The sequence below is a fragment of the Pelecanus crispus genome, chromosome 5 (assembly GCF_030463565.1).
Source record: "Pelecanus crispus isolate bPelCri1 chromosome 5, bPelCri1.pri, whole genome shotgun sequence".
Classification (NCBI taxonomy): Eukaryota; Metazoa; Chordata; class Aves; order Pelecaniformes; family Pelecanidae; genus Pelecanus; species Pelecanus crispus.
Genome location: NC_134647.1, coordinates 72,718,719 through 72,740,335, shown reverse-complemented (window position 1 = coordinate 72,740,335; position 21,617 = coordinate 72,718,719). Strand labels below are relative to the sequence as shown.

Here is a 21,617-nt window from a genome sequence, read left to right as displayed (position 1 = left end):
CAGGGAAAAACAGTGTTTCTCAGAGACGAGCTGCCTCTAGAGATCCAGCCCCAATGGATCCAACCCCAGCTTTGCACTGTGCTTCCCACTGCGCAGCCCTGCCTGCTGTGTCCAGCAGCCACTGTCACCCACCCCAGCCCAAACAGGAGGTAAATTAACCTGACCTGTCCTGTGGCTCAGGGCTTGGCACATGGGCTAAGCAAGATCAGAAGCTGCTGATCAGCTGCTCTCTGCAGCTGGGGGTTATATGGGGACTTTTTTGTGCCTTCACATTTCAGTGGTGGAGCATATATTTGAAGTATGAGGAAAAGCCCTTTTAGGTTGCCAAGTAAATCCATGCCTGGAGTCCTGACTCACTTAACTTCTGGGCTGCTTAGTTATGGGAAGGCACTCCAAGGTGCGTGTTTCTCGATGATAACGGGTTTCCTTTGACCCCACGGGCACTTGTCTTTGCCTGAGATGCCTGTGCTGCTGAGCTGTGCGTTATCTCCCCCCAGCATGCTCCCTGACATGTCATCCTGCAATTACCTCCTGCAGTATTGGTTTCTGTCCCAAACACAGTGCGTGTGGTCAGGCTTTTGGTGACGGGATGGGCACTGTGAATCCCTGTCACGGGCAGGGGATGACCAGAGCCCTCGCAGAAGCTGCAGGCAGCCTGCCTGACTGGGCGTGCTGCCCAGGGGCTCTAGGCTGACCCAACTGGACCCAGACCCCAGTATTCGCTCCCCGATACCGCCTGCCCATGCCCTGCTGGCTCTTTGGCACATCCCCAGCGCTAATGAGAAATGGGCAGTTTTCTCAGGCACGGCGGGAGAGGCAGGTTGCCAGGGGAGGCAGTGGGAGAGCCCGGCCACTCCCGAGTCGAACCAGCCCTGCACAGCAAGGGCTTTGCTGGATGTGTTTGCTGGACCCGGTAGGTGCCTCAGGGCACCCACTCACAGGAGGGCCCTGGTGGGGAGCCTGGGATGCGGATTTGCAGGAGATTATTTTCTCTGGGTTTTTTGTTGGCTTCTCCAGCATCTTCCAAGGCAGGATGGCTTTCAGCCACCTTCCTGCTCTGATTTTCCTCATGCCCCTTTCATGATGGCTAGAGCTCACTCAAGAGCACAACTTTTTGGGACCAAGGAAGATCCCAGTCATTGCCTATTCCTCCGAGCTTTTAGCATGAGTGACTGTTTTACAGTTCACTCCAGAGCCTTCAAACCACATGTGAATGCAACCCCTTGGGTCCCTGCAGCATTGCTGCCTGCTGATGTTCACGCTGCTGAGGGACAGCACTGCTCCAGGCAGTCACATGGTGTCACGGCGTTACCCACGGGTGACCTTACTTGAAAGTCCCCTTGCCCAGGGCCTTCGGCGCAGGCACAGGACTGTCTCTCCAGCTGCGGAGCCTGGGGTGGGCAGCAGGGCCTGATGGAGAGATGCCCAGCGCAGAGCAGGCTCTGCCACCTTCCCAAGCGAGCTCCCCAGGTCCCCCTCGGCAGTGTTGTGTGTAGATAAGCCGACTGGGACCAGCAGCAGCTTTGCAGCCCAGTAGGGGTGACACTGCTTTAAAGGGCTCCTGAGCTGCAGGAGGAAAAAAAATCTTTAAAGAGCATCAGCTTTTATGGTCTGCAATTTCAGCTGGCTTGATGGTCCAAATCATCCTCCCTTTTTCATGTTTTCACAAAGTGAGGCACATAAAGGATAGAAATGGCTGGATTGTGCAATTTAGCTGCCTTCAAAGCTTTACAGTTTCAGAATCATTTGGTGGCAGTTCAGAAACACACATTGTAGATTAGCTTTCCTGAAGCTGTGAGCGTGGCATATCCCTGTCAGGGTGTGTTGCATGAGAGAGGTATTAAAGCAGGAGTTCTCCTACGCTGGGCTATCCCCAGAGCCCAGCAGCGTGATGGCTAGTTCTGTCCCAGCCCAGAGCACCAAGCAGCCATCCCTGGGGCTTGATTTCCCCTGGCACTTTGTGTCCCCAGGCAGGGGTGCAAAGAGGCTGGTGCTCAAGGGCTCTGGGGAAGAGGGGCCTGGCAGCCACGTCCCGCTCCAGCCCTCTCACTGGCAGCGATGCCATCTGGAGCTTGTGAGCGGGGCCAGGAGCAGAGCACAGCTCTCGAGCTGAGGAGAGGTGCCCGGCTGGTCTTGGGCACAGGGCATCAAAGGGGAGGGACAGGAACCACTCAGCAAAGCTGCAATAAATGGCCGTTCAGGACATTACTGTGCTCCTTAAGTTAATGAGAAACAAGCACTGCCAGAAGAAAACATCTCTTATCTGCTTTAGTGCCACAGTGCATCAGCTTCAGCATAAAATTTACAGAGCTTGAAAATGGGGCATAAACATTATGGGTAAATTTGGCAGAAAATGTGACTGACTCTTATCTGGTCATGAATAAATAATTTTCAATTACCATCCCAGGCGCTGCTATTATCCCGGACAGGGAACTCCTCTGAAGTTTGTTTTGTGCTCGAGCACACATGGCCTTGTAGCATGTGGGTGGCAGGAGGGGACCACTCTCCCCGAGGTGTGGGCTCAGGCACAGGGACATGCTGTGCTGCTCCCCTGCAAACCACACCGAGGGCAACACAGCAAGCAGCTGTCCCCAGCATTTGCAGGACACCAGTCTGTCCTCCCCTCACCTCCTTTAAAGAGGGGTCACATCATCCCCGAGCCAGGCAAGGCAAACTCAGGTGGCTGGAGATGCTGCCGCTGCTGCCTGCCTGTGAGGATAGGATCAGTTTAGCTATGAAATAAGGTTTGTGATCTCCGAGTTGTTCGCTCTGCAGCTAGTCAGCGTAAAAGAACGGGCTGCTCTGTGCCAACGAGGAAGAAAAATCTTCTGAGATTTGTGCGGGGCCTGCCACGCTGGGAGCACAGATCCAAAGCAGGGCAGCAGCCTGAACGGCAGGAGGGCCTGGGCAGGAGGCAGCCGAGCTGCTCTGGGCACGCAGGCGCCTGCAGTACCCCATCAGGCAGCCTTGCTCCAGGTCCTTCTGCCAGGGCAGGACGTACTGAGAGCAGACCCCAAAGAAGCAGGGACAGATGCATCCCCCTGACCCCAGGTTGCTGCACTCCAGCAGCCAGAGTGCAGGATGAGGGAGGGCTCTTAGCTTTCACAAGCCCCACCTGCTTAAAGTGCCTTCAATTAAAAGGCAGAACTTCATTGATTTCTAATTAAGCCTGTTGTTTTCCTTCCCACACGTTCCCCTGTAAACACGCTCGGATAATAATTAAGTTTACTATTCCTTGACAAGCACAGATGATCTTCCATTCACTCCTCTCTCCTAGGGCGGGAAACTGTTTTCAGTGCAGTGCACATGGGTGGGAATGAAGTCTTCCTTCCGTCAGCCAGGCACCGCAGCTCTGCAGCACGGGGGAGCCGGCTGCCAGATGAAATAGGGGTGCTCAGGGTGCCAAATTAAATAGGGAGCTCAGGGCTGGAGAGAACAAAACTGGAGAGAACAAAACTGGAGGAGTAGTTTGCAAATGCTGAGCTGTGAGGAGGAGGAGGAAGAGGGCATCAGCAGGTGAGCAGGGAGGGATGCACAGGGAGATGAAGAGGTCAGAGGGATGGGGCCCTGGGGATGAGTTAGGGCTCTCTGCCAAGTGGGCTGCAGCAGGAGCAGTGACCAGTAGCTCGAAGTGCTCAGGCTGCGGAGCTGGGAGGGGGAGATAAAGGATGCTGCAGGGCAGGGGGTCTCTAGGGAGCAGCGGTATTTTCATGATGGAGCAGTGCTGCCAGCAGGAAGGGGCTGAAGGGATGGTTTGGCCACAGTCTGTGTCTTCTCACAGAGGGAGAACAAGTCGTGTCTGTGTCTCAGTTGGCATCTGTGCCTTGCTGCGGAGCAGTTGTTGAAACACCTGGGAGATGCAGATTCCCAGGGATGCGCCACCTGCCAGAAGGGTAGGTTGGGGTCTCTCCGGGATGCTCAATGCACTTGAGCCTACGGCAATGCAGAAAGGGTGGCAGGGTCAGCCCCGTGGACACAGCATCTGGGCTGGAGGCCTGGTGTGGGCTGTGTCCCGGCTTTCCCCAGGTTTGCTGCCTGGGGGCCACACTGGCAGGGGCACCCCGGGGACTGCGGATGTTATGGGGAAAGGTAGTGCCTGTTGTTGTATTGTTGTGTACCGTGCTGGACTCAGAGCTGCGTCCTGTCTCACCTCAGTGCTGCAGGATGAAGACTTTGGGCTGGGATAGCAGGGAGCTGGTGGGGATGCAGGCTGCATCTCCCTCGCCTCAGCTGCTCTTCGAGCAGAGCCTTCCCCAGAGAAACCACCGCTTCCCCTGCCCTGCTTCACCAGCTCTCCTCCCACCAACCCGCAGCTGCCGAACTTCTCTCCATCCAGGTGGAGCCCAGGCAGGGGGATGCTGCAAGCACAGTCCTGAAAACCCCCATCTTCCCAAACAGGAGGCAGAGAAGAAAAATTATGGCAGGCACAAATCACTGCTAGTGATTGCTGCACACTGTCTTCATACCTGGTGCTGCTCTTGCTGCTGGGTCTGGTGGCCTGGCCCCCTTAGACTCTTCCCACCAGTGGCTCCAGGAAAAAAAAAAAAAATCCCTCTGAATACAGTTCTTGTGGAAAGGAGCCCAGTGTATGCTGCCTTTCTGCTGAGGATTGGGACGCTCCAGGAGAAGGAAATCTTGGTGTTTGGGGCCCCCCTGCACAGTGACTCTTTTCTGCCTTTATCCTTTGAAGGGCAAGAGCCCTGTTCCTCACCCCAAAAGCCCCAGCCAGCAGCCAAGCACTGATCCTTTCTCCTCTCCTCCCTGCAGGTCAAGTGTGACCAGTACTGGCCGAGCCGGGGTACGGAAACCTATGGGATGATCCAGGTGACCCTGCTGGACACAGTCGAGCTGGCAACCTACACTGTCCGCACCTTTGCACTGTACAAGGTATGGCACTGGTTGGGCTGTTCCTGCTCCAGGTAATACAGGGCCACTCCCCGATGCTGCAGAGTGCTGCACGGCCCACATGCAGAGGCAGCTGGCTGTGCCTGGCTTGGACAAGTGTGTGGCTAGTCCGCACATGGGCCATTTCTCACAGCGGGGCTACAGTGGGAGACCAGGTGCAGGTTGTGCATCTGGCCACCGCTGGATTTTAGCCAGGACATCTGATGCTCTCCTGTATGCATTCCAGCCCTGTGATGGGCCCCAGAGCGGGGGCCGTGCTTGCCTCTGGCAAGTGTACGTGTAACAGCTGTCCTCCTGCTAGAGGGACAACATGGAAAGCAGTGAATTTTTAGTGCTCCTGTCACTAATAATGCAAATGGAGGGGCCATGCTGACGTGTGCACAAGCCCTTCTCTCCTGCCTGCTGCGTACCTCATTAGTGTTTGGAAATCCCTGGGGGCAGTGCTAGCAGCAGCGTGTCACGGCAATGCAAACAGGCTTTGCAGCGGGCTGCCTCTGTGCGTGACTGGGTCTGGGCCACGCCAGCAGAGAGAGCACAGCAGTGTGCGATGGGGACACACTCACACCCCAGGAAGGCATCTCGCCCCCGGCAGTCACCCAGCCAGTCCTACGGCATTGCTGTATAGATCACTCGGCCAAGCCGAGACAGAAGCAGGGCGGTCTGCAGACGCGGGCTCATCAGCCATCCCGAAGAGACCCATGATACAGAGGAGCAGGGAGGGAACTGGCTGCTGTGGCCCTTCCATACCCCGTGCCTGTTTTTCCCTGAACGTGGAGCGAGTATGCGGGTAGTGACCCCGTGTTGTGCAGAAAGGAGTCTTTCACCTTCCCTTCAGTCTACTCCGCTCCCACAGAGCTGCTCTGCTGTCTGTATCAGGTGGCTTTCCACAGAGCATGTACGTGTACAGGAGCCTTGCAAGAAGCCTATATTTTGCCTCCAAATTTTCAGTGGCAAAACCTAATACACACATGGTCACGCACAGCATTACATGCATGTTGTTACCCAGCCAGCTGGGTACCTTGCTGCCCCATCAGTGGGTTCCCATCCTGGGATGAGGCTGTTCTCGTGCAAAACAACTCCTCTTTGTCTTCAACAGAATGGCTCCAGTGAGAAGCGAGAGCTGCGACAGTTCCAGTTCATGGCTTGGCCCGATCACGGGGTCCCAGAATACCCCACCCCGATCCTAGCTTTCCTGCGACGGGTCAAGGCCTGTAACCCACCGGATGCTGGGCCCATGGTTGTCCATTGCAGGTAGGACTGCGTGTTTGTGTAGCCGCACCTGGGCGCATGCCTTCTGACTGCAGGAGCTTTAACCTGTCCAGCTAAAAGCGGAGTCTCCTGTCCCTGCAGGGAAGGTTTCATGGTAGCACAACCTGTGCTGCACACTTGGGCTGGGAACAGCTTGGCAACCAGCAGCGGCAATGCAGTTGGTGACATTTGCATTGCTACTGCTCTGTCAGACTAAACAGCACTGCTGTATGGAGAGCCTCAGAAAACACTTCTTCCTGCAAAACTGCAAGTGCTATTTACAAATGAAGTGATCTGTGCCCAGCGTAAGTAGGTGGTACCTTTCAGAGGCACATCATTGACAGACACGCGTGCAGTGACCTCTACAAACATTCATACATATTATTTACAGTAGAACTCTTTCGCAGGGTAGAAAGGCAGCTTTTTAAGCAAAATATTAGTCTACTAAGGCTCCGCATCTTATCCAGGCAAGATTTATCTATACCAGCCGAGTGGGGACTATTACTGAACAAACCACTCCATCATTGCTGTTCCAGCATTCGCCTTACCAACAGTGTTTAATGCTCTTCTTTCATGCTCTGTTTCAGATGAGAGTGGGGTATAATTAACACACAAACAAGCTATATTAAAGCCCTGTTAAGGATCTGACTTGCACCATAAATGAGGAAATGTCTAGCTCACTATTTCTGCCTGTGTTTACATGTCACGACAGCATGTCTGTTGTTTTCAGGGTGCTCTCAGGGAGAGCAGTTTGGGGATTGCTACTGCCCTTCCAACAGACGTGGAGAGGCATCCGGTGCTTGAGCAAAGGGCTCAGCATAGACACGCGTGACCTCACCTTTCTGCTTTCCCCTCTCGGGCTGGCTGTCCTCGTTTTATGTGTTAGGAAACAGTGACCCAGGTTAGGGGACAAGCAGGCTTGAAATTATGGGCTTCACTGGTGCCAGGGCCCAGCCCGGACTTCAGGTCTTCTGACTTCACACACACGTACGCTGTTGCTCTCCTGCCTGTTAAACACATTTCTCCTTCCTTTGTGGAGGTGCTGCCAGCCACCACAGGGACCAGCAAAGTGATGCCACGTCCTGTCCACTCCATCAGTGAAAGGGGGACAGCAGAAAGGCTGGGTAGCTTCACACATTCTCCCTCACTCCTCCCGTCACCTCTTGTTTGGGGCTCAGCTCGTTAGCCTTCAATGTGGGGAGCAGCCTTTACTCCCCTTTTGTGCGCTCTAGGTCCAGGTGCTCTCTTAAGCAAGAGCAGAGCTTGTGTAGCATCTGTAGGAGACAGTGTCATCTCAGGCCACGTGCTTTGTTCCCGCAGTGCCGGCGTGGGCCGAACTGGTTGCTTCATTGTCATTGATGCCATGCTGGAGCGGATGAAGCATGAGAAGACCGTGGACATCTATGGCCACGTGACGTGCATGCGCTCTCAGCGCAACTACATGGTGCAGACAGAGGACCAGTACATCTTCATCCACGAGGCCTTGCTGGAGGCAGCCGCGTGTGGCAATACCGAGGTGCCTGCACGCAACCTCTTTGCTCACATCCAGAAGCTGACCCAGGTGCCGCCAGGCGAGAGCGTTACTGCGATGGAACTGGAATTCAAGGTTGGTGACAGAGCCCCAGCACCCCCCTTCCCCAGCGCCCTGTCTGCCCACACAGCCCCACCGAGCCACGCGTCCAGGGGTTGGGAAAGGGGAGCCATGGATGGTTACAGACAGTTATTCTTTGCGTGTTTCTAAACCAGGTAGGCAGTGATTTAAAATACATTTGAATTGTAAAGCTTGTGTTGGCCATGGTCCCCCCTGGATTGGCAGCTTCTGGGGAGGATATAAAAGGCAGATGGATGCGCAGTTCTCAGCAGCACATTCTGCTCTAGGTTCACTGTGAGGCAGGAGCTGCATCTGAAATCAGATGCAGATCGTGTTAGTGATAATTGATGTTACTGTGAACAACTTGTCTGGAAATGGCTCCAATTTAAATATGTGAGACGTTTATAGTCTCATTTCTTCAACGCTGAGCTCTGTTACCTTTTAACCGCCTCGACACTAAGCCTCAGTGTCTAGAATTGGTGAAGGTAGTGTTTTAAGGCACGCTGTTTTTAAGAAGCCAAGCCCACATTTTGCTATCTGTATCCATGAACGCCAATGGCAGATATTTATTACAGCCATGGAGATGGAAGTGAGCTCTGGTAAGCGCCCATATTCTCAGATGAGGTGCATTAGTCCAGTGAATTCATGCAAGGGAATATAGCTTATGCAGGAAGGCAGCAGACCATGCAGGCTCTGAAATGAACTGCAGCAACACAGCTTCACCCTGGGGATTCCCTCCAAGTGACAAAGGAGCAGAGGAGGCAAAATACTGACTTTCTGCATAAACTGGGAATAGCTGAGCAGCTCTGTTCTGTGGTTACCAGAGCTGCTGGTGTCCCAGGCTTGGGACAGTAGAACATACTGCATTAGTATCTCATGGTGACACCTGCCCTGAGAAACCCCTTAAGAGAGCCACAGAATTAGGCTCACCTCTAGCAACTCTGTTGTAAGACAGACAAAAATTTGCTGTTTCTCCAAGGGTCTCTTTAGAACAGTAATAAAATTTGCCCCTCTCTGTGCCCTGGCAGCGTCCACTGCATGGGAAACCCTGGGGAGCAGGATATGGGAGGGCCTCACGTGGCTGCATCACTCCCCAAAGAGCAACCCTGTCCTTCTGCAGGGAGCCTCTGCCAAGGACCAGCTGCCATAGAGAGAAGGGTGGCTCTGGAGATGCCAGAGACAGTCTTTTGGGGAAGGAGGGCGGGGCGGGGGGAAGACATAAAAGAAAAAGGAGGGGAAAAAAAAAGAGGGCCTTCTGTTTGAATGTCTCTGCCAGCAGATCTAAGTAACACATTTACCGTGACTCCAGTTTACAGGGCTCAAAGATAACCATAAAATGTCTCACAGTAACCCAAAATAGATCTTCTTTACCTAAAACTGTCACAATTCTCACATTTTTCTTGGGTTCTTCTGGGGTAAGAAGTAAATAGCAAGACATCGTTGGAAGATGGAAAGCTTTCCTTCCCTGATGCCACCAGGCCTGTGTCCCTGGTTCAGCGAGGTACAAAGCTTCATGTCCTGGCCCTTTGTGGGTCAGAGAGCTGCTGTGGGTCTCCACTCCACTATGGGTGCCTTGGGGGCTGCGCTGGCGGGTCAGTGCAGGTGGTTCCCCTGCTGTCACCTACAGCCATGCACCAAAAGCCAGCAGCAAGGCCGTGCCGTGCCTAGGTGTGCAGTGCCGCAGCAGAGGGGCCGATGCAGTACTGAAAAACAGACTGATTACTGTGAAACAGAGCAGCCAGGTGCAGCCTCCTCGTCATGTGGTGGCAGAGCCCTTCGTCTGGTCCGGAAAGACGTGGTCCCCAGCAGCTGTCCCTTGGTCAGAGGAGGGAGCGTGGCTGTGTGCCCAGAGGGAATCCTGCCTGCCCTGCTGCCAGGGTCCTGATTTTGCCCCGAGACTGCTGCAGCCCCAGCGGGGGTCTGACATGTCTCCTCCTCTTTCAGCTGCTGGCCAACTCTAAAGCACATACCTCACGTTTCATCAGTGCCAACCTCCCATGCAACAAATTCAAGAACCGCCTTGTGAACATCATGCCATACGAGCTGACGAGAGTCTGTCTGCAGCCCATCCGGGGTGTCGAGGGCTCCGATTACATCAATGCCAGCTTCATAGATGGGTACAGGTAAGGGCCACCTTAGGCACCTGGGCCAGCCTGTCCTGCCTGCTTGGGAATCCAGGCAGAGCTGCCTTCTCCTCTTTCCCAGGGACTGCTCCTGGCTGCCTAGAGGTGGGCTGGGGATCACTTTGTTGCATTTTATCTATTTCCATCTTCTCAGACATCTCGGTGCATATAGTTACAATATGTGAAGACTGCTAGTGAGTGAGTGCTGCCAGGCTGGCTTGTATTGCTGTAGACAGATGCCCACATGGCTGGGGTGGGAGACTGTGCTGGCTCCTGCGGAGCTTTATAGGATCTTCTGGTAGGCATCCCTTGGCGTGTGTTTTATACCTGCAGCATCTAACGCAAGCCTGCCCCCCCCTCCCTAGCTGTAGCAACCAGAGGTGGATGTGTGCTTGCACTGCGTGGCTGATCCAGGCAGCAGCCCACGGCTCATTGTCCCGTGTCTTGATTTTGGGGGGAGTCTGTGGATCCTAGGCAGGGCTGGTGCTGGACACTGGGGAGCCCGTCACTGGGTTCTGCTCCCCAAGGATACCTTTTAGAAAGTACAAATTAAGATCTAGTGGGGCAGTACTACTTACAGTTTCTGTATCTAACTGCTGGCATCACATTCTCAGGCACTAAGTGCCAGGAGAGGAGAGCACAGGGAAACAGCCCAGTGGCCACATCTCCTTCCCAGCCAATCCCTGGGCAATAATTCAGACCAAATCCCAATGACGCATATACAAGGCTCATTCCTGTCATCTCTCTGTGCACCATCACTGTAGGGTCACCTAGTGCAGGAGTGGGGGATACAATGATGGATGTGGCACAGTCCCCCTCCAGCTTGGCTCTGCCCAAATGCTTCTTACGGGCTGGTGACCTCCCAGGAGCAACAGGCACTGCCAAAGGGAACAGATGTCGGTGCAGCCAGGCCAGGGGCTCTGCGCCTCTATCCCTGCTCCAGCAGCTGAGCCCAGGAGCGGTTCCCAGGGGGAAGGGCTACGTGGAGGCAAGAGTGGGCAGGGAGCAGAAGGGGAGAAACCCTGGGGGCATCCCAACACAGCAAAACCGCAGCAAGCCAGGCTCCCTCAGGGTGGGACAGAGTTATGGGGGAAGATGAAGGGGATGGAGAAAAGCTGTCACGGAGCAGCCTCCACTCCCTCTTGCCTGTGTGGCTCCAAGCCATCCAGCACCACATCACTAACGCGGCCACCTGCCTGTGTGCCCGCCGCGGCAGCCCGGTGTCTGACAGGCGGGCTGCAGCCTCAGCGCCCTGGCTCCAGAGCTGATTAAGAGTGATGCTGGGTTTGCCCCTTGGAGATGCTACAGAGGGCTGCCAGCACGGCAGGTGGTACCTGCCCCATCCCTGAAGAGTGCTGTTATCTCTTCCTGCTCTTTCCTTCGAACTGAGCAATCTTCTTGGTATTATCTAAAGAGATCAGTTGGCCCAAGGTCCTGCAGACATCACTGATGCTGCATCTTTATTAGCTCTTTTGTTTCGATCTGCACCCCCACTCCCTGCTCTTTATGATGCCTTATAAATCCACCTTGAAGCAGCCCCTGTCTTCATCCTGCACATTACAGCTGTCCTGCAGCATGTTCATTAATTTTTAGCACTGGCGGAGAGATGAAGTGCTGGACGGGAGGATGCCGCCCCTCGTCCCGCAGGCTCCGGCGCCGCACAGCGGTGAAGCCAGACCGTCCCTCCGCCGCCTGTGCGGCACCAGACCCGTCTCACAGGCGGCACCGGCGTGCCGGGCTGGGCGCTCGGCAAGCCAACGCGCTGGAGCTGTCCCTTCTCAGAGTACAAAGCACCAAGGGTGCTTTCTTCAGGGTGGATGCCAGGCTGGGGCAGGTCAAGCTCTGCTTTCACAGGGGACATTTTGAGAGGTGCTCTGGTTCGCAGTGGAACCGAGGACAGATTTGGAAGCTTCAGAAAAGCTGACAAAGTGGTATTGGTGGTTTCCACACTGCCCTAGTTATTAGCTGGCGTGCGTGATCCGGGTGACCCAATTCAGTTGCTCTGTGTCTTCCCATGCAATGGGAGGGACCATGGGTGCTGCTGAGAGTAAACGTGCAGGAACCCTGGGGTGCTGCTGGGATCATCCCCAAGCACAGCCTCTCCTCCCAGCCCAGGTGGGTGCTGGCAGCCTGTTCACATGGGCCTGGGCACCGAGAAGGCTCTCAGTGCAGCAGCAGCAGCGTTAGGGACAAGCAGCTGGGAGAGGCTGGGCTGGGGACAATGTGACCCCAGCAAGGACTAGCAGCCTTTCTGGATCCTGTGCCCGGTGGCGCTTGCTGCGTCTGCGGGGAGCGCTTAGAAGACATGTGCTCAGCAGGCTCATCCCTCCCCCTGAGTCCATGGCTGGTCCTAGAGACCTGTCTCCTGCAGCTGCATTGTCAGCCCGGCTGCACGGGGTCCCTGCCTCCAGCCCTCCCGGCCCACCAGCCCCTGGAAGCAGCTGCTGCCCACCTCCCAGGAGCTGGTCTGAGCACCGTTATGTTTGTCGCAGGCAGCAGAAGGCCTACATCGCCACGCAGGGACCACTGGCCGAGACCACAGAGGATTTCTGGCGGATGCTCTGGGAGCACAACTCCACCATCGTGGTGATGTTGACAAAGCTGCGCGAGATGGGCCGGGTACGAATCCTGCTCAGGGGAGAAGGGGGCTGTGTGGCTGCTGTCTGTGGGCACAGCCTCTCAGCTCACCCCAGTCTGTCCCCAGCACCAGCTGCTCTGGGCCAGCCTCCTGTTGGCACGTCCTGTGGCTGACCCTGTGGCCCCACAGCCACGTATGCTCCCAGGGAGCGGGAGGGAGGAGCAGCAGCTTGTCAGTGCTAATGTCTCACCGTGCTCCTCATCCACAGGAGAAGTGCCATCAGTACTGGCCCGCGGAGCGCTCTGCCCGGTACCAGTACTTCGTGGTGGACCCCATGGCAGAGTACAACATGCCGCAGTACATCCTCCGGGAGTTCAAGGTGACGGATGCCAGGGTGAGTGCAGCTGCTGGCTCCCCAGCTCCCCTGCCTCCTGTGCCTCTGCCCCACCTCCGCCCTGCCCAGGCCAGCAAAGGGAGCATGCAGCAGCTCCTGGAGGAGCCGGAAAGCGAGGTGCTGCCTTGCACTGCAGGCAGAAGGGGCTGCTGCCCCTCACCTGCTGCTCCTCTCACCACAAGTTCTTCCTTGCCAGCTGTGTCAGCCCCGGTGAGCAGCTGAGATCCCCATCAGCACCCTGCCTTGCCTGTGCTGTGCACTTGGGCAACCATTTAACACAGGCTCCCCTGCACCTGGAGTCTCTGTGTGCAGCATCTGACTGGGCACAAGACCCCTGTGTGACAGTAAATGTGGTCCTGGGGTGGAGCTGGGCCCCAAACAGGACCAGGGCACTGACCCAAGAGACCCTGCAGGGGCCCAAAGCCCTGCTCGGCTCAGCTGCCCTGGGGTGAACATGGGAGAGCAGAGGCAGGCCCCAAACGCTCAGCAAAAGATCTGCCTGGGCTCATCCGTGGCCTGTGCACCCTCTCACCTGGCCTGGGCCAGGGGGTCTGAGAGCAGGTCAGCAGCACCAGTGCTGAGGGGAGTGAGATCAGCCCCTTTTGCTGCCTCCTCACCCGCAGTTCACATCTGACACCCCTGTCCCTGCAGGACGGCCAGTCACGGACCATCCGCCAGTTCCAGTTCACAGACTGGCCTGAGCAGGGAGTGCCAAAGACGGGAGAGGGCTTCATCGACTTCATCGGGCAAGTGCACAAGACCAAGGAGCAGTTCGGGCAGGATGGGCCCATCACAGTGCACTGCAGGTGAGTGGGGACAGATCAGCACCCACCTCTGCCTTCATCAGCTCTCGGAGGTGTCCCCTACCTCGCCTACCCTGGCAGCTGCCAGCTCCCCTGCACTTGGTGCCCCTACTGCATACCACTGGCAAGAGCCAGGCAGGGGACGAGGAGGCGGCAACATCTGTGGGTGCCATCGGCAGCCTTTCTGCCAGGTGACTAGATTAACCCAGCGCCCCGGTGATACCTGGTGATTTGTAGCTCCTTGGAAGAGTCCTTGGGCAGGGCAGGGTGCCACAGCAGCTTGGCCCAGAGGCAAGGCAGAATCGGTGGGCCCCAATGGGGTTGAGAGGACACCTCTGGCTAGCAACATCCCTGTGGCCTCTCCTGGCTCCACTGAGCGTGTCCCCATGCTCCGTGAGCTTGCACCGCTCCTAGGAGCTCTGCAGAGCCTCGCTGGATCTGGCAGGTCTCTAATGGCACCTCTTGCTCCCTCTGTGCAGCGCTGGGGTCGGGCGCACAGGCGTGTTTATCACACTCAGCATCGTGCTGGAGAGGATGCGCTACGAGGGGGTGGTGGACATGTTCCAGACAGTGAAGACCTTGCGGACACAGCGGCCAGCCATGGTGCAGACAGAGGTGAGTGTCCTCTCCGGGGTGGTGGGAGATCTGTGGGAGAAGGGAGGGGAGCCGGCATCTCTGGATGCGCAACCCTGCTGCCCGATGTCCTTGGGTCCCAGCTTCTCACGCTTCCCCCCTTGCCGCCTTGCAGGACCAGTACCAGCTGTGCTACAGAGCGGCGCTGGAGTATCTCGGCAGCTTTGACCACTATGCAACGTAACTAGTGCTTTCCTCCAGTCGCGGTGGGGATGTCTAGGAGTGGAGACGGGTCCCTCTGAGCCAGAGCCGCCCATTCCTCAGTCCTTCTGTACAGATGGAGGTGCTGCCCAGGCAGCAGACCTCCACACCAACCAATTCTGACCACGGCATTTAGGAACTTCGCCCCAGCGCCAAACGAGGGAATCCGACTCCAAAAGCATTTCCAGTCTCTGGCTGAATTTCTGCTCATGTGCATCTCTCGCCCTCTCACGCGACTGCATTTCACAGCGAGGCTTTAGGTGGGTGGAATGGGATCTTTTTTTAAAACATGTAAAATAGTTACTAGTGGTTTTTATAATCTCCTCTCTCTTTATTTTTTATTTTTTGCAAGTCTTAATGTTTTGTCCAGGCAGAACTGGACCCACCAAACCTTTGGGAGTTGGGTTTTGGTTTTTTTAATTTCCTTTTGCTTTTACATTTTTTACTGTCCTGTGTTTATTTCAGCCCAGTCACTGCTGGTTCTGCCCATTTTAGTGCAGCTTCCTTGGTAATTTGCAGCAGCTGGCTTGTGGTTCCTGCCCGGCTCCATTCCCCGTAGGCTGCTTTTTAATCCTCTGTAGAATATGAAATTTCATGGAACTGGACCTAAGCTACCAATTATTTTTTTAGCCTTTCCCTTCCCCCCATTATTTCCTGAGTAGGTTTGGGTTTGGGAGGGCACGTGGGGTCGCCGGAGAAGTGGTCCCCTTTGTCAGCTGGAAACCGTTCAGTCCTATTACGATGCGTGTTAAACCAATCCAGTGACCGTGTGTATTGGCAGATCCCGGTATGACGTGAGTTGTCGTCGCCTTGTTTGTGAGGACCCGAAATCTCAGGCTCCGGGCTTTGGAGCCTCTCTTTGTGTGTCTCGCTGGGAAGGGGGCAGGAGAAGCGAGTGGGTCCCACACGTCCCCTGGGAGGGGATGGAAAGAGCGAGACACGGCCCTTTTTGTTAATCCCGCGGTTCTGTGCGTGCAAGCGCCATTCTGCCACCTCACCAGTGAAGTGCATCGGAGCATTTAGGAAGGCAAGGAGCACAAGCCCAGCCGTCCCCAGAGCGGAGCCGGGCCGGCTCTCTTTGGAAAGCAGGGTACTGCAGGGAAGGGGAGGGGAGTACACATGGCTTCAGAGGTTGGGTGTATCTATAATTTCTGCTATCCTGCAAATGTTAAAAGTCACTAGAATATTGTACTTTCCGCTACTTCAGGACGTTCTAATGAACCAATGTGGCAAGACTACTGGACTTAATTTAATGGTACTATATATTAATACTCCTTATTATATCACGCTTGCACTAAAGACAGGGAGTGAGCAGCCCTCTTTCGAGTGCATTGAGTTATGAATAAAGGTGGTGGAAGGGTATCTAATTGTATTATCACATGTATTCCGAATGTTAAGAATCCAGGCTACGTTGAAATCAGCAATCCAGGGTTGGTAATGTTGGAGGACACATTCATTTTTACCTTGTGGATGCATAGTGCTGTAGGGGTCACTGTTGTATACAGTCTGTTTTCTATTTGTTAATAAAAAAAAAAAAATCTACAGCATCATTGCATAATTCTTGATGTTAATAAATTTGAATAATCGGGTTTCATACAAGCTGGCTTTGCTGTCTGTTTCTTCAGCAATAAGCAGAAGCCATAGAGTCCCTTGGCGATGCGCACGCTCCCCAGCCTGTCACCAGAGAAGTCCTTTCCCACAGGCACATCCCAGCCACGGGCACCCTGCACCTCCTGCAGGGTCCCAGTCCCAGCAGGGAGCTCTGAAACCCCCTGTGGCAACCCTCTTTGTGCATGTGTCTGCTCACCTCCTGCCCACCCGCAGCTGTACTGGGGTGCACCGAGAGTCCTCGGTCCCTGGCATCTCTGGGAATGGCTCCTGCCAAGCCTGTGTTGGCAGCTGTGGCCCTCTGGGTCCCCTCCACTTCCCAAAGGATGGATCATTCCCAGCAGGAGGAGGCCAGTAGCCACCTTCTGCCCAGGCCACACTCTGCACAAGCTGTCCCAGTGGTGGCCGGGGCCTGAGACCTGTCCTACCCACCTGCTCTACTGCCCCAGGGTGTAGCAGGATGCAACCCTGGGGTGATGCTGAGCTTTGCCGGAAGCACGTTTACCTGCACCCCCTTCTCTGCCGGCATGCTGGCTGCAGGACCAGGCTGGGGTAGCTAGAGACTTTGCTTGTGGGTTTGCAGGAAAGAGAAGGGTTGGTGGCGGTGGGGTTTGGTGGCAATATCTGTGCTGGATGAGGCTGAGACGTTGCCAGCCTCCTGGGATGCTGCAGTAACGCCGTTCTGCAGCGCTGAGCACAGTTGCATATGCAAACTTACTGCTCAGCAGTAAAACCACTGCCTGGCCCCTAACTGCTGAGCAGCACCCGCGAATGTTCAGGTGTGAAACCCCCGCCAAGGCATGTGGCTGTGCCCGCTCTCTGTGGGCAGGCCAGCCCCAGCCCTGCGGGCGTATGAACTGCAAACCCCTGCGTTGGTGCCAGCTCCTAGAGAGAGCAGCACCTGCAAACAGCACAAGCGTGCAAGGGAAAGGCCAGTGCAAGGGGCAGAACTGCATGGGCCAGGGCCCCATGGCCTGTCCATCCTTCCTGAGGGAGCCAAATCTGCCCTGGCCAGCATGCGCACGATGGGCGGGAGCGTGTGGCAGGCAGACTTATGAGCTTTTCCCTGACATGACTATGTGCACCTTCTTACTGACTCCTCGCTGACTTTGCTGGAGCTCAGCCACATGTGGCATTTCCTGCCAGGCCACACCGGCGCCTGAGCAGGTGTCAGATGCAAAATGGTGTTTCCCCCTCGCCCAGCCGGTTCCTGCCCCAGCGCTTCACCCCTGGGGTGACCTGAGGCTGGTGGAGCCTTTCCCTGGCTCTGTGGTTGGGCAGCCCCACTCAAGGACGCAGATCTGAGGGCAAAGCAACCTCCTGCCATTGCAAGGCACCGCAGGTGCGCAGGCATGTGCACATACTCGTGCCAGCACCGCTGGCATCGGGACACTTTGCTTTGCATTGCTGCCAGGGCCCAGGATGGCAGGGCTACATGGCCAGGCATGCACCTGCTCGTACGCGGGTGCATGTGGGGAGGAAGGACGCCATGCTAACCACCGTGCTTTAGGAAGCCGGACAGCTGAGAAGCGGGCAGCGAGCACCTGCCTGCGCTGCAGCAAGAATGCCTTGGCTGTGCCGCTACAGCTGGTGACGATCCTTTTGGCACATGGATGTGCCACTCACCGAGCACTCACCAGGCACTGCCACATGCACAGCACGCACCTCTAGTCCGTGTCTGGCTTCGAAGGCAGTGATTTGCTCTCACCAAAACCAGCAGTTGCCAGAACACTTGTACATATGCACAAGCACACACGCATGTACCTTCTTTCTCCTTGTCCGAGAACACTTGGGGCTTCCCTCCCCTTTTGATGTCGTGTTCTTAGCCCAAACCCTTTACAACCAACCCAGGGAAAACATGAGGGAATGAACACTCCAGCTGACCACTTCTGCAGCCTCCACTTCTCTGCCTGCCATGTGGAAGGCACAGAGTGACCTTTTTAGGTGGTCAGTGAGCTTCCCTGTGGGCTGAGTAGAAACAAGAGGTGGGAGAGAGAGAGAACAAACATCTCAGCATGGACCACACTGGGAGCAACATGACCGAGCCTGGGCCTCTGCAGTTGCTGTGTAGGCACTGTAGGTACACATACCTTGCGGCGGTGAAGCCATGTGGGCAAAGCCTTGTGCTGGCCTCATAGGGCCGAGAAAGGCTCAGCACACAGGGAGGGCCAGGAGGTCCCCAAAGTGTGAGAACGCACTGCTCTGGCAAGGGGACGGGCCCCAAGACGAGAGCCAGGTCAGAGAGCAGCAAAGGCAACTGCTGCCTGTGGGAAGTCCCGCTCCCCCATCCTCCTCACACAACAACACTGCTCACGTAAACCCAGCTCACCCCAAAGGGGATGGAGTCATATCGGTTTAAAAGTGCTTACTCATTTAGCATGTATTTCCATTTATCTCTGCATAGCTCACAAAATAAAAGGGAAACAAAAAAAGATGACTAACCGTATAGCGGGCAGACAGGGAGGCTAACCCGGTCTCTCCTCAGAGCCAGCGCCGTGGCTTGTGCCATGCTCCATGCAGAGCCACGCTGCCTCTTCCCAGGGCCTGGCACTGCCACGCCTGGGCTGCGTTGTTCACCTTTCCCTGGCCAGAAAGGACTTATCCTGGCTGGCTTTTTTTTTTTTTTTTTTTTTGCCCCATCTTCTTTGGTATCAGTTTGAGGCTACTCCTTGCCTCTGGTATCACCCTGGCTTCACAGTGCCACGCTGTGCTCCAGAGCTGGACTGAATGCTCCCAAGATGGTGCCATAAGGAGGCGTTTGGCCTCTTTCTTTTGGCATGTCTCTGACAGACCAAACATGTTCGCACTGAGCAATGGAGCTGGGTAGTTATTGCTGGCTTTTTTTTTTTTAATTCCTAGCGAAAATTTTCCAGTCCTAAATTGTACCAGATAGCCCTAATGCAGCCTCAGATAAGCAGCTTTGTAAAGGGTAAGGTTTGGCAGGTGGGACAGCAGCTAAATGGCAGCTAGTCAAAGGTGAACTCCTGGGCACTGAGCTGCTCTTCTGCTCTTTCTCTTTTTAATTTTTTATTAATTTCATTGATACCTGTAGCAAGAGAGTTGTGTAGGCCCTGCTTAGGCTTGGCTTGCCTCCTAGTGATGCTAAATAACACACTGCCCGAGCACCTGCCCTTTGGGATGCTATTGCTTTAAATTTGGTTTTCAAGGGCAAAATAGTTGTTCAACAAGGAAAAGAAACAGCTGCACCACTGAACAAATCTGAGCTCACTGTGCGCAGTACCTTGGCAACTCCTTCCCCCACAGTCCTGGCTCTTCTTGGCCTCAGCAACATTGCCATTTTCATTTGTAAAGTTTCCCAGATAATGACTTTTTCCACACACCCCCACACTCCCCTTTTTTGCCTGTTCTGACCTAGTTCATTTCTGAGAGCAGGAAAAAGTCTGATCCCTCCAACTAAAAGCTCATTGTTGCCCTTTTGCCAGTTTTAATCTCAGTCCAGAGTAACAATTATATGTCATGAAGCTTTCCTGCTTACACATTTCTGCTCATTTTACCAGTTGTCATCACAAAAAGACTGTCTCATGTCTCCTGATATTAGAAAGTTGGTCTGTCTTGACTAATGGATGGCAAGTGCAGCTGCCAGGCCACCAGAAAGGCCAGAAACACAGAGTTCATCTCAAACCGTTACCTGACAGTTGCCTGTGTGGGCACCTCCCTGTGTAGGAGGCTGAGGCTGTGCCTGCTGTGATTTTAAAACACTTTGGGGTTGGCCCATATATGTGGCAATTCGGATCCTGAGCAGGTCAGCAAGGCAGCAGACCACAGATAATCTGTGTTGGAGTGGTGTTTTGGTAAGACTGTCAGGGCTGCCGCATGCCCGTAGCATGACACTGAAGGAAATGCGTATCAGGAAAAACACACGGGGAAATTAAGGTTTTATTTAGGCACGAGGGACCGAGCGTGGTCTCTGAGGGTGGTTAGGAGCTCTTTCGGGTGGGTTGTGCTTTCTTTCAAGGTTGCCTATTGGTGCTTATGCATTCAAAAAGCATTTAGCACAACACAATCTGTGAAAATCGCAGCCAGTCCCAGCCGAGTTTGAGGTCAGTATCCCTAGACAGGCTCCATCAAGCATTCAGCCTTGTCCACACTTGAAAGCATTTGCTGCTAAAGCTGTACTGCCAGCTCCCGAGCCTCAACACAGCAGCGGTGGATTATCGACGACATGCGCTGGCCACGGGGTCACTTGGCCACGGGGTCACTTTTCCACGTTTCCAGCTGACCAGTCTGCGCTGGCCAAACTCCCTCGCGTGGGCCGGGCCTGGCACCCGTCCAGCCCCAGGTTGCCTTCACTGCCAAAAGTTTGCATAGTATCAAATTCTACTTTGGCTTTGCTTACGCACGGAAATCGTAGGAGTATAGTTAGCTTGGTTAATACGTTCATTTGGCACATGTCTGTTCTGTGTCACCATCCAGCGCCCGAAAACCATTAGCTCACTACAGCGCTCGTTGCACAGCATTAACACCCAGCGCTCCCGACTCCGTGCCGAGCACGCCCGCACCACCAGCCCGCGCCGGCTCCAGGCGCCCCGCGGGCGGCGTGAAGGCCCGCAGGCACCCCGTGCCGCCCGCCCCGGGCCCAGCCGCCTTCGCCGGGGGCTCAGGGCGGGCCGCGGGCCCCTGCACGGGGACCGCACGCCGCAGCCTCCCGTATCTGACGGCGAACGGCTGCTGCGCGGGCGCGTGAGGCTCCCGTCCCCGCTCGGCCGGCCCACGCCAGCCTGTCCCCTGAGGGCAGGCCCGGGAACCCCGCGGAGCCTGCTGAGCCCGGGCCTGCCCCGGGCCGCCACGAGGCCGAGCACCGCGCTGCCCCCGGGCCTGGGCTCTGCCCCCACCCGCGGCGGGTGTCCCTGGGGACCCGGAGGCGGGGTGTGGGCGGAGCACGGGTGGGCCCGCCCGCCGTGGCTGCCGCGGGGACCCGCGGCCCGGCCCGGCCCGGCCCGGCATCCCTGGGCGCCTCGAGTAGGCCCGGGCCTCCCTAGCAACCGCCCCCTAGCGACAGCCTGCCGGCCCGGCCCTCGGCCCGTCCGCCTAGCAACCGCCTCGCTCACGGCCTCCTGATTCGCTGGCCCGCCCCGGCCGGCCGTCGAATTCCTATTGGCTGTGAAGCGGCAGCCGGCAGCGATTGGCTGCGGCGGCGGGGACGGGGCGGGCGGCAGAGGGGAAGGGGGCGGGCCGGGGCGGCAGGGCGGGGCTCGGGCGGTGGGGAACGGCCGCGGTGGCGTCGGCGGCCTGCCGGACTCATTGGGCGCGTGGTGCGGAGGGATACGGCGGCCGGGCGGCGGACCAGGGGGAGGGCGGAGGCGGCGAAGAAGAGGGACGCCCTGCTGACGTGAGCACGCCGGGCGGGGACTCGGACCCCTCCGCGTCGGAACGGGCTCGCCTCGGCCGGGGGGGGGGAGGGGGGGAGGGGCGTGAATCGGTGGCGTTCTCCGCCGTGAGGAGGAAAAGAGAGCCGCGGTCCTGACGGGCAGGCAGCCTCCGCCAATGGGGAGGCAGGGCTGGTGCGGACCCC

General features: G+C 56.2%; 1 protein-coding gene across 1 annotated transcript in view; it reads left to right on the top strand.

The window, feature by feature from the left end:
- The window catches only part of PTPRF (protein tyrosine phosphatase receptor type F), a 253,455-nt gene extending 238,996 nt beyond the window's left edge, over nucleotides 1-14,459 (top strand). Inside the window, exons 23-31 of the mRNA XM_075711100.1 lie at nucleotides 4,768-4,887; nucleotides 6,002-6,156; nucleotides 7,474-7,759; nucleotides 9,689-9,867; nucleotides 12,360-12,486; nucleotides 12,714-12,839; nucleotides 13,491-13,645; nucleotides 14,122-14,257; nucleotides 14,391-14,459. Of these exons, the coding sequence (XP_075567215.1) occupies nucleotides 4,768-4,887; nucleotides 6,002-6,156; nucleotides 7,474-7,759; nucleotides 9,689-9,867; nucleotides 12,360-12,486; nucleotides 12,714-12,839; nucleotides 13,491-13,645; nucleotides 14,122-14,257; nucleotides 14,391-14,459 (1,353 nt within the window). The remainder of the gene's footprint in view (nucleotides 1-4,767; nucleotides 4,888-6,001; nucleotides 6,157-7,473; nucleotides 7,760-9,688; nucleotides 9,868-12,359; nucleotides 12,487-12,713; nucleotides 12,840-13,490; nucleotides 13,646-14,121; nucleotides 14,258-14,390) is intronic.
- The last annotated feature ends 7,158 nt before the right edge of the window (nucleotides 14,460-21,617 follow it).